We start from the raw sequence: 15,986 nt of genomic DNA on the forward strand, positions 1-15,986 counted from the left end.
TGGAAAATGGGGAATCACATGGAAGGGATGAACTGAGAGATGAGATTCATGGCTGGAGGTTCTCAGTGTCTGGGAAGGGACAAGATATGTTCCAGCCTGGGCTTTCCACCATGTGCAGACCCAGGAGTGAGTACCTGGCCAGAGCAGCCTGCAGCTCTTCCTCCTTCTTGGCCAGTTGTGCCTTCAGGTCAGCAATCTGTGCCTGGAGCTCTGCAATCTGCTCGTGTAGATCGTTTGCTTCCCCTTCCAGCTTCCTCTTAACTTTGTCCAGTTCTTGTCTGCTCTTCTCTTCCTTCTTCAGCCGCACTGAAAAAGGAGGGATTTTGGTCACCTGACTGTGGTAGAGCCAGGAGTCCTTAATCTAATCTCAGACAAAAAATGGTTCTGGCCTCCAGTGTGGTCATGCATTTGACTACAAGTCACTGTGTTTTTGGAGCAACATGCAATGCCTTATTTCTAGCCATCCTAAATAATAATTTTTTTATCTTTCTTACAACATAAGCATTTTTTCCTCTCATTTTTCCCTCTACTCTTTTATATGTAACAAATAAAAAGTTTCTATTGTTTGGCACCATGGGGATTTGGTGATTAGCACCAAACTGTCTTCAGCATAAAAAATTTGGAGATACCCCACAGATTTTTGAAAAGTTCTCTCCAGATTCTGTTTAGGTTTTTTTGTTCTGTGCCAAGGAAAAAGAAGAAATTCTACAAAACCCACAATAAACTATTGTTCCTGTTACCTTCAAGTTCAGAAATCATAGATTCATGTTTGTTCTTGAGCTTTGTAAGATTTTTGGCTTTTTCTTCTTCTTCTGCAAGATTTGTTGTTAGATCACTTATTCTTTCCTCAAGTTGTTTTCTTTCCTTAAGAAAAATAAAATACTGCTGTTAGCAGACATGTCTGTCATTGATGATCAAAAATCAACTCTTTGCCAACCAAAACTGTCCTTTTATGCTGTATTTCTTGAGATTGTGGTGATACATTTCAATTTTTCAGTTACAGATGAGCTATGGAGCGCTGTCTATGAGTTCCATGTTCCCTAAGCTGCTGCTCTTAGAATCTTGTGCTCTCTCTGATGGCTGCTAAGTACAGGAGCATTCCCTTTTAAAAAGTACTGAAAGACATTCTTACTTCCAGTTTTAATCATAAAGTTTGATTGAAATTGGTTGAAAACCAAGAGAATTATTTAGTCTGTTCTTGGACAAGAAGACATGTCTTCCACTGATTGTCCTTGACTGCTGTAAATATTTTGCTTGAAGATATTGTTGCTATGCAGATCTCAAATGCAATAGTTTTGCACAATTTTGAATTGTTTGAATGAGCACAGAAAAATTATCAGAAATGCATTTGATACAGGCTGGACTGATGGCCTGGTGTAACTACATCCATGAAATTAGAGAGTCAAGAGTATTCCTGTTGTTCTAGTGAAAGAGAAGGTTTTCTCTCAACTTTCACTATTTTCAGAGTAAGAAAGTGAACCCAGAACACTCACCTTGCTTAGCTTGTTATTCTGGTCTTCCATTATTAGAATATCATCTTCCATTTTCTTTATCTTGCTATCTGCTGCGACTTTTTCAAGTTGCAGTTTCTGCCTTGCAGCCTCTTCTTCTTCCAGCTGTTCCTCAAGGTCCTTTAGGAAAAAGAAACCCACAAAACATGAATTCTGGAAATAAAATACTACTTATATAATTCTTAAGAAATGCTTAATGTTTATTACTGTATGTTGTAAACTTTGTTTCTTTTATTAAGCTAGACAATCTGTAATCCTTTACAATGTAGAAGGAAAGATTTTTTTAAAAGAATGTTTTAGAGAGAATAGGATTGAGATGAGGAAGAAGAGAACCCTGGAGGAAAGTGCATCAATTGATTGTCCTTCCTTCAGTAGCACAGACATATATCCTACAGAGGGTTGTGCAGCAAGAACTGTCCTAGGATCTGATGTTTTCCAGTCTCTGTAGTGTCTCAAGTTATTGTTATAACTTGTTATCCAAGTTATTGTCTGTACTTGTCACTTATCCCTCCTTACCAGCATTTGTTGTTGCATCTTTTTCTTCTCTGCCTGCAGCTGCTGGCTGCGCTCCTCCTCCTCCTCAATTCTGGCTTCCATCTCATGCAGGATCTCTTCCAGCTCTTGTTTCTTAGCTGCTAAACGGACTCTCATCTCCTCAGCCTCAGCATACAGCTCCGTTTCTGCCTGAAGCTGCTCTGCCAGGAGGTTCTTCTCTTCAACAAGCTGCACAAATAGAATGGAGAGGAAGTTAAGGCTTGGAGTGCAAATTGTTTGTTTTACTGGATATTTCTGGGGTACAGGGAGGCAGCTCCACTACACACGTGTGGATGTTGGGCCTTTACTGGAGAGACTGGGAGCGTGTCTGCACTGACCTTCTGCTCTGGACCATTGCTATGAGGACAATCATGAGTGCAAAGGAGAGAGACACCTTTATTATAACAACTTCAAGACATGGTAAAAGAACAGCTAATGTTTCCCAGAGGCTCAGAGCTGTAAATCACCTGTGAGTGTTTTAGTTCCAGCTCCTTCAATTCACTCTCTGCTTTTTGTTGTCTTTCCTTAGTTTTTTGTAGTTCTTCATCCTTGGCCTGCATTTCTTCCTCTTGGCGGGTGACTTGCAGCAGTGGCTTCACCTGGAAATGGAAAGATTTTTTTAAGAATGTTTCCTGTCAGTATTTGTGTTGCTGATGGTGCTTAAAGGACTGACTGGCACGAATGGTAGTGCTGTCATTGCTCAAGACTGGACAGATACTGTCCAGCCAAGCTTGATGGGAGCATCTTTAAAGCCCCAAGCCCCAGCACTGTTGCTCTTAGCTGTCCCTGTGTTAATTCCTGGGGCCTTGTGAGCACCTCTACCTCTGATAGTGCCACTTTTGAAATGTCTCCAGGCCTATTTTCATCCCTTGATAATGTACAAAAGTTCCATCTGCATAGAAGGGCAATGTGCACACACAGGTGTGTGTGTTACTGCCTGTTTCTGGTTGCAGAGGAGATTGCTATCAACCCAGGTAGGAAAAGTTTTCTGAATCCAAACTGAAGGCCATTCTTGAAAGACCTGAGCCTCTTTAATAGGAAAATAGACTTAATTTGCATGAGTGCCCAGCAGGAAGATGTTTAGTGTCCTAGTTAGGAATTCCCAAGCTACTTGTTCTCCATAGATATATCACTCTGGATGATAAAACAGAAACAGAATGATATCATGGATAGAAAGAGAATGGATGATAAAACAGAAAATTCAGTTTTACTCCGTATTCTCATTATCCACCCCTGTGAAATTATTTCATTTTGTGGCAATTAAAAAAATCTCCAAACATCCAAAATCTTTCATGAATTTCTGCTTAACTAGATTGTTTTCTTCTCAAGAACTACCTTTAATGTTAATGGCATTATAGAACTATTCAGAGTATCTCTAACCCTAAGTTTTGTGAAACTAATGAGGCTCTTGCCACCAGCTGCAATGGGCTTTGGAACAAGGAGTGTGCCTGACAAGATGTACCTTGGTATCATGTGAATTTAATTTCTTTTGGAAAACTGAGGAGAGACTGACTGATAGCCGTCACTCACTTTAGTAAACAGTCTCCACCACTGCCAGTTCCTCAGTTTCAGGTAGGCAGCACAGTTTCTTTGGATAACCTTCATTGCAGTCAGCTGTTGCTGTCTCTTGGCAAAGGCTCTGTGATTAAAAACATAAAGCAAATTGGTTCAGTCTAAGAATAGAAAATGCTTGCAAGGTATACACATTAAGCAAAGAAACTCTGGCATGAGCATCTGCTGATGAGCCACATGGTTTGGGGAGTCTGGTACAAATTCTTTTGGTTGCTTTAACAGTGCCTGTGCTTTCCTGAGGAAGGGTGATAACTCTGGTTAGCTGTCTGGTATTTTATTTTTGGTTTTTGACTGTTTGCACTCCATGGGTAGGCATAGATGTGTAGATCTAGTTCTTGGTGTGAACATTTTTCCAGAGTACACAGGCACTCAGATGTTGCACTGATTATCATTCTTGAAACATATTTCTTTGTCTGACAATTTGAAAGCCTTGTGATAGTATGCAGAAAATAAAGGTATTATTGTTGATAGTTTTGTGGTGTACATTAACTGGGATCATGCTAGATGATCAGTGCTCCACACTGAAGCTGTTGAAAAAATTATTTTATGTTTTATAGATGCCAGGGGTGCTGCTACTTGTAGTGCACAAGACTCCAGTCATGGCTTAGGATGCTCCTTTTCCTGCTGGTACAAACACATAAATGTTTAAATGATGGGTCATTGTCTCAGCTGATTGTACAGAGGCTGTGAGCAGCCTCACAGTGTAACTGCTTCCCTCTAATTACAGTAATCAACCTTTTCTGGGCTGGAAGTGAAGCCTTCATTGGACACGAGTTCTAATGCAATATAAATAATAATGAAATGTCTCAGTATCTTCAGTTTGTTATATGGAACACTAAAGGCCCCTGCAGGTATTCTGCTGCAGAAAACATTCTATTTGTTAACACCTATTCTTACTTTCTTGCTAGGTAGCCTCGGGACATAGCTTGGAAGGTGATAATAACATCTGTGATCTTCAGGTCTCTCTCTTCTTCCAGGTGAGCCAGAACACCAGTTCTGAAGAAGATTTTACTCTGTCCAATTCTGTACAAGTTGGGATCAAGCTCTAGTGCTTTGATCTGGGGGAAAACAGGGATATCTGTTAACTCCAGTGCTGATGTTTAGGGTACTAAAAAACACTTCTCATTTCTGTTCAGTCTCAATGCTTTTATATAAGAAGTATAGGCCTGATTATCAATAGGATCAAAAATGCTTTCCTCACCATGAGTATGCAAGCCTGCTTCCCATCCATGAATCCTTTAGGAATGGCGTTTGCAGCGAGAATTTCGTATCTGCCAAGAGATGCTTATGTTAGGGAGGCTGAGACACTCTGGGTGGTTTTGCACAGACAGGCAGGTGTTACAGCACTGCTAAACCCAGAGCTGGGGCTGAGGGGCTCGTACCGCTGGCGGAACTCCTGGAAGACGATCCTGTTGGGGAATCCCTGCCGGCAGATACGGATCCCTTCCAAGACACCATTGCAGCGCAACTGCTCCAGCACTAAATGGGCATCAAGTTTACCAGACTGAAAAGAGGACAGAAGGTATTTTCAGCACAAATTTACAAAAATGTTACCATCCACATATCTATGTCTCAAGGCATCGTTCAGCTCTGCCACGTGCAGTGAGCAGCTCAGCAGGAGTAATGAGCCAGGAGTCTGAAAACCGAGCATCTGAAATTTACCCTTTTTTCATGATTTGGAATGATGCAGCGGACAAAGTTGGGATTGGTATTCCTTAGGGTGGTCATCAGTTTGGTCAGCTGCTCCTTATAGAGCTGTCCAACGGTACGGAACATGCCTTTCTTGGTTTTTGAAGCACTGGGGAGTGAGCTTTCACTCATCTTGGCCATTTGGTCCAGCCCAACTATACGGTCCACTGAAATAGAAAAGAAAGAATAGGACAGTTTATATAAAGTATCCTCGCCTCACATCACACCCATCACTGGCACTGTTACACTGCAGCTCGCCAAAGAGGACAGGTGTATTTTCTACGCAATAGAAGCATCCTGACAAATGTACTGGAAGCCCTTCTGGGTAATTAGTCTACTTCTGTCAAAGATGAAAATGTGGATTTTGTTAAGTAGTGACAGAATGAAGCAACTGAATACCCAGAATGTATTTTATTATGTCCATGAATTAAACAGAACTCCACAGAATTTACAAGCTTCATAAAACCTAACAATAAGCTGTATTAAACGAGATCTACAATTTTACATATTCAGCAACATTTTCACACTGTAAAGAATAATTTTTAATCTGTTGCTGAATAATATTAAGGAAGTTTTTTGATAGTGCTTAAAACTCTCTAATGAAGTTGTTCATTAATGATGTCTTTAGAACACATTATTCTTATGTCTAACTTTAGTCTCTTCTATGCTTATCACATTCAGACTTGTGTGCTGCCAGCAAGGGATGGCTGTCAGAAAGTTCTGGTAGGAGTTTCTCCCTTTAAACCCCATCACTGATTTAGAGTTGTGATTCATACCATCCTTCCAAAGGTCTGCTACAAACTTGTCTGAAGACTGGTTCAGCAGAGAGGTCACATTGTCGTTTAGTGGATCCATGTTCTTTGTCAGCCAGGCAGTTGCATTGTAGGTAACCTGCAGGGAACAGTGAGTGCTACATCAAAAATTTGTTCTTGGTAAGAAACCAGGAGAGTCCAAGAACACAGGGCACTGTATTAACACAAAATCAGACAAATAATGTGCAAAGGTTTCTAGGGTTGAGAGCTGAGTATTTGCACATGTACTGATGTCTGTAAAAAGTCTTCTTGGTAGAAAAGAATCCAGATTAATTGGATTTTCAATAACCTCACTGATGGTAATTTTTGTTTGCTTGTGAGCTTAGCACAACCATGATTTGCAAATCTTATTTCATGTGTTGTGTAATTAAAGCACTTAATAAGCACATTTTGTAATTAAAGCCACATCTCATCAATGCAGGTACCAGAATGTTTCTCTTTGATTCTTTGGGTATCAAAGAATCAAAGTTCCCGAAGTCAAAATAGCTCAATCTGTCCAGTACCTTTCCTGCATAGTGCATTATACAGAACTCTGTTTTGTCCTTGAGTTGCTTGGGCTTCTGGAATTTGGGATGGTTGCCTTGTTCTTGAATTAGTTTCTCCACAAAGGATGTGTCAGTAGCCTTGGGGAACCAGCACTCTTCATCCAGCAGAGCCAGGACACCAGGAGGGTTGGTCTGCAATGGGAGCGGTGTCAGATCAGAATCATCACAAGCAGAGGTAAAGACAGAGCATCACCTTCCTCACCCCTGAGATTACAGATCCTTCTGGGAAATAAAGGATCTCTGGCTGCACTGACAGATCACTGATACCCCTGTGGTACCCCACTACAGAGACAGAATCTTACTGGTCTTTCTATCAGCTCAATGCAAGGCTGCAGGTCAAGACCAAAGTCAATGAAATTCCATTCAATGCCCTCTCGTTGGTATTCCTCTTGCTCCAGTATAAACATGGTGTGGTTGAAAAGCTGCTGAAGTTTCTCATTAGTGTAGTTGATGCACAGCTGCTCAAAGGAATTGATCTGTGAAGAGGAAAGAAGTGAATTTGTAACATGAGAAAGAGACCTTCAAGAATGAACTTAAATAACAAGATGGTATTTGCTATTTTGTGGTTTTTTTGCATACTAAAATAATTAAAATGCAAGGATCTATATGAGTTTAATCAGCTGGTGTCCCACAGTACATACCTCAAAAATCTCAAATCCAGCAATGTCAAGGATCCCCAAGAAAGAAGCTCCTTGTCTTTTTGTTTTATCGAGAGCTTTGTTCACGCGAGCCAGGATCCAACGGAAAAGACGTTCAAATTTTGCCTTGGCCAAAGCCTCTATGGCAAAGTCTGCCTGGAAAAGGTAAGAGGAGATTGTAAGTGAAAGAAGAAACCCACTTAACTGTAGAAATGAGACAGAAAATGGACATTTCCCTTTAGAGTAGATGTAAGAAGTAGAAATAGGAAAAGAGAGAATAGCTTCAGGAGAGCTGAGCAGAGTGCATGTGGTACCTGCTCTTTGGTCTGAGCTTTCTGCACAACGTCTCGTCCGACCTTGATCCTTGGGGTCAGAATAGATCTTGTGAAATCTGTCACATTAATCCCCATCAGGTGGCACACTTTTTGTGCAGCTAGAATAAAAGAGTGAGATTTTATTTCAGGCTGAATTGCCTCTTAGCTGGCCAGTAAGTGTGAATATGGGTAGCTCAGCAAGTATGCAGAATTATTTATCTTCCTTAACAGCTCTCTATTGTACATACAGGAGATGACACTTGCTGTAAAAGTAACATGTGATCCAAGCAACAAATTCACCATTCATCAATTTATGAATTCAAGATTACTAGACAAGGTAATGGTAATTAAGCTTATTACTAGAAAAGGTAATGATAATTGATTTTAAGCATGAGAGCTACATAGATAATAGCAATGAAATAAAAAAAAATATTGATAAAGAGTGCTTATTCAGTTGCTGTTTTATTAATTTCTTAATGTTAACTAAATTTTGAAGTGGAAAATCATACCAGTATCATCTGGCATAGAAGCTTGATCAGTGTTCCTCTCCTTCTTGAAGACAATATTTCCCAGTTGCAGGACAGATGAAACGACCCTCAGTATAGCTGTAAGAGACACAGGTAATATAGATGAGGAACAGAATGGCCACGTTTTGAAAACTCTGTTCTTTGCAATAACATTCGATTGCCTGTGACTGTCTGTACCTCTCTGGAAAGAGTAAAGTTTGTTTTAAAGGACTGTGCCATAAACTGCAGGAGTTTGAGAGTTGATTGAGTAAAAATCTCCACAATTTGTGCAGTGGAGCAAATGGGCCAGTCTGAGAACACCAGCACCTCAAGCTAAGTTATGCTGATGGCTCCCCAGGCACATCCCCACATGTCAGGAATTTGTCTCCCACTCACAGTGCCTGTAGCATCTTTTCTGCTCAGTCACTCAAGAGTATTTCTGTCTTTAAAATAAAAAATATATCTGAATTACCAGCAGCTTGAAAAACATGTAGTACTTCTGAATGTCCAGTTATTCAGGGACATGTGGATATTTAGCTGCACAACTAAAATCAAATGTATACATATCTTTAAAGGATTAGTGTCAAAATACAGAAAATATATTTATTATTGTTTGATTGCTAAAATATACATAAATGTGGTGGCACCTAATCTTGGGTAGTAAAATCTACTGATATGTTACAGACAAGGTTGTATCAAGCTGGGGAGTTCTAATTGTTTGTCTGTAAATTTAATTTACACAGTAGAAGAATACTGTACTAATGAGCTTCTATTTTAGAGCCTGAAATTGGAGGGGTTCAGAGAGTAAAAGCAGCTCCTGTTGCTGCAGTGGGGAATGCAGTGCTGGCAGGAGAGCAGAGCCATCCATCCAGACTGGCCCAGGCTGGGGCTTTGCTCAGCATCCCTCGGTCACTGATGCAGGTGAGGGATGTGCTCTGCTGCTGCTGCAGCTGCTCCAAGGCTCAGGCAATGGGAGGACGCTGCTTTTGCCACCAGGTGTCACTTGGGACGTGGCAATTTGCATCCGAGGCCCCGGCACACTCCCAGCAGCACTGAGAGGTAAAAGCTGCACAGGTGGATGTCTCCTGCAGGCCCACATTTTCAAAACAGTTTAGTGGTTGTTTCATGCTCTTTGTTTTTATTTCTCTTTTCTCTGAATCAGTGAGTACATATGAGCTATTTGAGCTTGTTCTGTTTGTTTCAAAAATAAATCAGATTATTTTGCAACTTTTTCATGCTAGTTGGAAAGTTCTGAAAAAATGGCTTTAAATGGTCATTACTGTTGATAGAGCTGGCTTAGACTCAGTAATCTCTTTTTGGATATGTAGGGGGGTCTAATGAGAACTATTCCCTTTCATAAACACAAATTAGCTTTGCAAAATGATTATTCTGGACAGAATTAACCTCTGCATTTGCATCTCTGTGTAGTGTCGCTTGCAGATGTATATATTGAATACAGTTTTGATAACAATTCTCACCTGTCTGTTCCTCATCAGTAAAGCCCATAATTTTCATGGCTTCCAAGGTCTCCTGGAACATTTCATCATCCTGTTGAGAAGGAATAGGCACGTAGCCACTAGATAGAAAGGTGTAATTGTTGAAACCTTCCAGCAACAAATCATCTAAAAAGAAGAAAAGATTTATTTAAGTGCATCTACTTAATGCTCTTGGTTTATGAATTCTCCTGAGGAACAAGAGAAAAAACCCCAACATTTCAGCAGAGGAAGATTCTGTTTATATGAGGAGTTTAGGGTTTTGTCAAATATTTTCAAAATAACTATTTAGCAAGCTTGAGGGTATTAAGGTTCTAGTTTTCATTAGTGATTGGGGAATATCTCTGCACTTCGGGAAAATTTTGTGTCCTATGGACTCAAATCTGAGCCATTCTTCCCAAAATTCTTTTATTCAGTGCCATATGTAACCTACTCAGAATTATGCCTTTCCCTATGGAGATTCATAGCCCACAATAATAAGAATGGAGCATAGTAACAACCAAAGTGGGCCACATGAACAGACTGTGCAACCCTGTTCTATGGCAAACAACATAAAAAGCCAGGGGAAATACAGAGCTACCATTTGCTTTGTACATTCCTTAGCAATGGGTGTTTTAGGGAAATATGTCTTATTTGAACCATGATGTACCAATACATCTGAAGCTGTGGCTTTCACAGTGTGAAATATGCTGTGGCAAAGACATCATCTTGATTTATTTTAAAACAATGAACTGATTTTCTTGTTGGAAACCCCAATTTCTTTTATCTAAAGAGGAGTAATAACTCTTCTTCCCAATTTATCTTCTTGATATTATTCAAGATGGGGTCTGAATGGGTTTACATCTCCTGTAAATTAAAATATCCTGTAAACTGCAAACAACCTGACTTAAACAAGTGGACGTGAATTTATGCTTTCTTATAATTCACTTGAGAAAATTGTTTTCTATAGCTAAAATACACAGCTATTTCTATAGTTGTTTATTTGTACTAAGGATTGAACAACATGTAATTACAGAAATTAAGATAAATACTTAGGCAAGCCATTGCTCAGATTATTCAATGAGACGAGAGAAACATTAGTAAGGAACTTACTTCTCATTTGTTCAGAAGCTCCAGCAATCAAATAGTAAAAGATGTGAAATGTTCTTTCATCTTTAGCCTGACGAATTGCACGGGATTTTTCAAGCAAATCTGTTTGTCAAGTGTGTTAAAAAATCAATAACATGATTCAGTCCTTTCTTAATTGTGCCATCAGCCTCAGAACCATCAATAGCATTGTCAAAATATTTGCCATAAACTTGTCTAACGTGAATATGTGTCTAATTCTGTGGCAGGAGCTCAGGTATTGGTATAATCCTTACCACAATAATCAGATCAATTTCCTACTTTCTATTGCAGGGTAAATGCTGGTAATCATGGCAATAAGCACAACAGATCTAAGTTATTCTAAAATCCAAGATATAAAACTAATAGTCACAATATAACTCATACCACTTTGAAAATGAAGCATTAATATAATTCTTTCAACATATGGTGGGGCTGCTAGAACAAAAGAATTCTTGAGTTGAATATTGTAGGTATAAAATCAATGAAACCAAGTTTTATTTATGGACCATTTTTTTGTGACTATGAACTAATAAAAATGAAGTTATCAATAGTGTAAGTATGTCAATACCAATCAGTGATTCACTCTTTAAAAGCTAAAGTGCTGTAGATAAAACTTCAGTTAAGACCAAAAATGTTAAAACTGGATTTTTTTCTAGAGATCAGTTGTCAAAATAAAAGCAGAATGATAAACTGTTGCTTAATGATACACTCAAGGGATAAGGTACTTCTTTATAGCTGCATCGTCCTCTCTCATTTATTGGAGCAAAAAGCTCCTTCTGTATGAAAAGATGAGCAGTGCAACACTGAGGAATATTAATATCTTCATTAAAACATACTAGCTCATAAACATAGCCAAGGGAACAGGCAATATACTTGACTAGCAAGGTCAGACTGAGCTGAATTTCCCTGTCCATTTTCCCTGGAAAAATAAATCAAGGTTGTTGATACACAGCTCACTGCTCTGGGTGTGGAATTTGACACAGCAGGCAGTATTCAGCATCCAGGCAAGACAAGTCCTCTGGACATGAAAATGTCCCTTGCCATTGCCTTAGGTATGGGCTGTCCAGTTTCTGAAACTGTGTTTGGGGAATAGATCCCTTCCCAACAGCTGAGAAAACAGCCCTGAAAACAGAAACCTGAGAGCAAGACAGAGCTGATATCAGCACAAACGGGGCTGCTTCCCTCCCTCTTTGTTCCTAGCAGCCTCAGCAATATTTGCCTTTCTCAGACTGCAATGAGCTGGTTTATCTTCCTCTCAGCCTAGTGCAGCTCACTGGAAAGGATACAAGTCTCTATGTTTGCTCCGACAATGTAGCCCGTCACATCGAAGTTGATGCGGATGAATTTGCCCTGTGAATGAAAAGATGATCTAAATTGGGCTGTTCTTTCAGGTTATGCCAGGTTGCCCAATATTAGCCAGTATTTAGGCTGTTCCATAAGATGTGCTCATCACCCTCCCAAGAACAACATGCTTGGCTCCCTCCTGCTGGGATGACCTGTGGAACAGCCTGGAAGGAAGTGAACTTCTCTGATATTCCCTCTGTACAGATTCCTGCCCACATTTTGTTCAGGCACTGAGAGGGAAGGGAGTTCTCCCTACTGGACAAGGCTTTGGAAGCAGGTGTAGGACAACATCTTTGTTCTACTTTGATTTCCACAAGGTCAGTGGGGGAGAAGGGTTGGATCTGTGAAATTTCCTCTGCTGAAGCTGACTCACATGGATCCCTGAACTTTGCAGGGAGGGAGCAGAGGTGGGAGAGGAGGGTCTGCAGGGAAAACAGGCATCTGCCAGCATTCCCAGAAAGAAGTGTCATCAGATAGTGACAGCTCTCAGCTCACAACATTCTAACTCCAATCTGGTTAACTGTTTTTTTCTTTTTTCTCAATTTTTTTCCTCCATTTTCTATTTAATATATTAACTATGATGTAACAGTCACACCTTAGAGATATATCCTCAACAATGGTGGAGAGAAAATGGAAGTACAGATTTGGTTTGCAAATATTCCGAAAGTGGATGTGCGCTAGAGCAGGAGGTGACTCTGAAAGGTCACACATAGACTGCTAAAGACAGTTTAGCAAATTAAAAATTTAACAGATTAACAATTTAACAATGTTACTGTCAGGCCTAAGCCTGATTTTTATTCTTCTATCAAGCCAAATTCCTATTTCAGAGAGGAATTCTAAACTGTTTTTAAGGGATCAGTTTTAAGGCTGTCTTTAGAGAGAAGCACTGATGGGGACCACTGTCTGTACACGGGGTTTTAAAAGGTGTTTTACCTCCCTTGACACAGACCAAACTGGATTTCTCCTACTTACGAATCTGGAGGAGTTGTCATTCTTCACAGTTTTGGCATTTCCAAAAGCTTCAAGAATAGGGTTTGCCTGAAGAAGCTGTTTTTCCAGCTCACCCTAAAATTCATTCAGAAGCAGTTAACACGAAACTTCATAATTACTTAATTGAAACTAACACTCATACACAGGAGAGAAAGGTCAAATCTAATCTAAGTCTCTAACTTTTTTTGCCAAATACTGCATTTCATGTGGATTTGTTTTCATTCTCTATTAAGCTTTGTGTTTATCTATTTGTGCAATTGACTGTATACATGACCCTTTTCCAGCCTTGTTGCCTGTGACAGATCAAACTCTATTAATCTGTTTAGCATCATGACTGGCCTTCCTTAAAAAAAGAAAAAAGGGTCATTCAATCTCAATTATTTTTCCAGTTTAATATAATTTTAAAAGGGATATTCTTTAAGAAACCTCTAGCATGTCTTTTCCAAGTTAGTTTATTGAGACCCTTTGCTAGCAAATGACAATGTAATTAGAATAACTTGCCAAGAAATAATTTTAATGTAATCCAGCACAAAGCTACAAAGCAGATTTCATCAAGTCTATTAATAATGATCCATGCAAGGCTATGTAGGTTAAATATGGAATTACACTGATTTATTTCAAACTAGGCTAATGAATTCTCATGCAAACACACAAACTTCGTATTATATTGTTAATTGTGATTGGTAATTGCTAAGGAAACAAACCATGCAATGGAACAAGCATGCATTTAATTCTATATATTTACCTAATCCTATTTCTAAGCAAATCAATGAAGTTGAAAAAATACTTTGCATATGTATACAGCTTTTCAGAACTTTTCATTCAGTTCTGTCCTGTGAGATCATTTAAATTCACTTTTACTTTGCCACAGTAGTCTTTGAGTACTACTCTGTAGTAATATGCATTATTTCAAATAACTCACCCTGAAAAGAGTCCTTGATAGATAATAAGATATAATTTAAATAATTTTAATTAGAAATTAAGACAATATTTTGTTTGAATCTAGGAAATAATTTGGAAAATGAAAGGGCTTCCCAATTAGTGTGCAAATCTGGTAACCTTTTTTCTAAATGTCACTCCTGAACACCTAGTAACTTCTGTGTCAATGGTGAGAGCTACCTCAAAAATATCATTAAAAAGGTTACTGCCCAAAAGCTGGAGGAAGAGGGAAGGAAGATTTCCTAACAGGTTCATACAGGAATCTCAGAATAAGAAATGAATTCCTAAAAGTCCCTGAAGACAATCTGTACTGGGCAGCTCTGTCCAGTTACTCTCTGTAGACTTAAAAAGTCCAGTATAAACAAAGAGTGCTGCTGCAATCAGATAGTGACATCTAAAATAGAACCTTGTCTTTTAAAATGAGACAGACACCACCTGCTTCTACTGAGAACTGAACCATGCCATAAACCTGGGTAATAACCTTTGGCTCCAGATGGCCAGCACTCTGTGCATCTCTAAGTCCACCAAACTCCACAGAGGTGCACATGCCAACCATGAAATAATTTTTTTTTTTTTTTTTTTTCACAGAGATTGTCAAAGGAAGTACCAAATTAACTAAGGGGAAACACTGTCATAGCTGAAGTCTGAGAGGCAGCAGTCAGAATGGGGCAAAAAAGACTTAATGAAAGAAAATAAATCCCATTTGCCTGGCACAGAAACACCAGGAGTGTGCCAGCAGTGTGCCTCCCAAAGCATCGCTGTGTGGTATGGCACACAGAGAGGAGGGCCTGTAACACACCTGCAGACAGGTGCTGCAGTGGGAATTGCTCTGTTACATGTCACAGCAGCAAGCTAAGAACATGCTAACTCTTGTGGTGGTGAACAATTCTCAACAGTTACATGGAAATGTAAAATTCCAAGCAATAACAAATGGAAAGCATGCAGCCAAACAAATCAAACACAGTGAGGTTTAGGAATTATTTCACAACAGTCCTAAAAAGTTCAACCTGAAGAACAGAAAGGATTTGGATAGTTAATTCAGAAACCACATTATTTCATTTCAGGCTGAGTGGCTCTTCCAGGATCATGGGAAATTAAATTCAAACTATGGAAATTTGAACACACAGAGATACAGAAGAGGGTGATATTTGAAAGATGACCCTGCCTGTGTCAGACCTCATTCTTTGCCATGGAGCCTGACACAGTTAGGGTTGATTTGTGAGAGCATTTGGTGCTATTGTTGCTTTTAATCATATCATACAACATATTTCAACAGAATCTCTCTTAAATTTTTGGGGTGCAACAATAGCATGCAGATCTACACTCAGTGCCTTAAACACACATCAAACAGTCTAAGTTACTCACGTAGGCAAAAGATGGACCTTGCTGTGTTGAATAACATGGTATAAAACAAGTGTCAGTATAATTTCCATTAGACAGACATTTTTATTGTTTTTCCTGTATTTAAATAACCAGCACACAATTTCCATGCAAATAACCCAGGAATACAGATATGAACAACCTATTGCAGACATACCAGGGGTACAAATACCATTAACATGCACAGAACATTTTAACTGAAGGAAAGAAAAAACCTGAAGCAAAGAGATGGGATTTGGAGCCAGTCCCAGGTTAGTCTCTCAGGACCAGACAAGGGCAAATATTTCTATGATAACTCCCTAGTTCTTCTCTGCTGCATTTTGTTATTCATTATTTTTAATGACTGAAATTGCAGTGTCAGTAGTCCTAATCACTGAATTACAATTTGTCAGCATGATATAGAACAAATTAGACACTTTTTTCAGCTCCTCTATGATGAATATTTGCCTTCAGGTCTGTCTCAGGGCGAATTTGGTCCTGAGACTCACATAATTCCCCAGAGGAGTCAACAGCAACTGCAGATAGGGATGGCCTTGGCACCCCAAGTTCATTTCCCTCACCTACTGAGCAGGGACTCAGTAGGAACCAATTACTTTTTTTGCATAAACATTA

The 15,986-nt window shown here is 39.3% G+C and overlaps 1 protein-coding gene across 6 annotated transcripts in view; it reads right to left on the reverse strand.

Annotated features, from left to right (window-relative positions):
• Positions 1–15,986, reverse strand: part of MYH11 (myosin heavy chain 11) — a 55,155-nt gene that overhangs the window by 13,559 nt on the left and 25,610 nt on the right. For 3 of the 6 annotated variants that reach the window (XM_023936650.2, XM_086853743.1, XM_023936653.2), the window contains exons 6-26: positions 15,360–15,380; positions 13,038–13,130; positions 12,008–12,071; positions 10,707–10,805; positions 9,600–9,743; positions 8,125–8,220; positions 7,616–7,734; positions 7,305–7,457; positions 6,966–7,139; positions 6,622–6,795; positions 6,083–6,197; positions 5,280–5,473; positions 5,000–5,121; positions 4,819–4,888; positions 4,515–4,675; positions 3,576–3,684; positions 2,513–2,644; positions 2,028–2,234; positions 1,494–1,631; positions 741–864; positions 135–306 (exon numbers count right to left, since the gene is read on the reverse strand). In XM_023936650.2, the coding sequence (XP_023792418.1) occupies positions 135–306; positions 741–864; positions 1,494–1,631; positions 2,028–2,234; positions 2,513–2,644; positions 3,576–3,684; positions 4,515–4,675; positions 4,819–4,888; positions 5,000–5,121; positions 5,280–5,473; positions 6,083–6,197; positions 6,622–6,795; positions 6,966–7,139; positions 7,305–7,457; positions 7,616–7,734; positions 8,125–8,220; positions 9,600–9,743; positions 10,707–10,805; positions 12,008–12,071; positions 13,038–13,130; positions 15,360–15,380 (2,681 nt within the window). The remainder of the gene's footprint in view (positions 1–134; positions 307–740; positions 865–1,493; positions 1,632–2,027; positions 2,235–2,512; positions 2,645–3,575; positions 3,685–4,514; positions 4,676–4,818; positions 4,889–4,999; positions 5,122–5,279; positions 5,474–6,082; positions 6,198–6,621; positions 6,796–6,965; positions 7,140–7,304; positions 7,458–7,615; positions 7,735–8,124; positions 8,221–9,599; positions 9,744–10,706; positions 10,806–12,007; positions 12,072–13,037; positions 13,131–15,359; positions 15,381–15,986) is intronic. The other 3 variants (XM_023936652.2, XM_086853745.1, XM_086853744.1) reach the window with 1 other exon arrangement.

Source organism: Cyanistes caeruleus, chromosome 17 (assembly GCF_971803275.1).
Source record: "Cyanistes caeruleus chromosome 17, bCyaCae1.hap1.1, whole genome shotgun sequence".
Lineage (NCBI taxonomy): Eukaryota > Metazoa > Chordata > Aves > Passeriformes > Paridae > Cyanistes > Cyanistes caeruleus.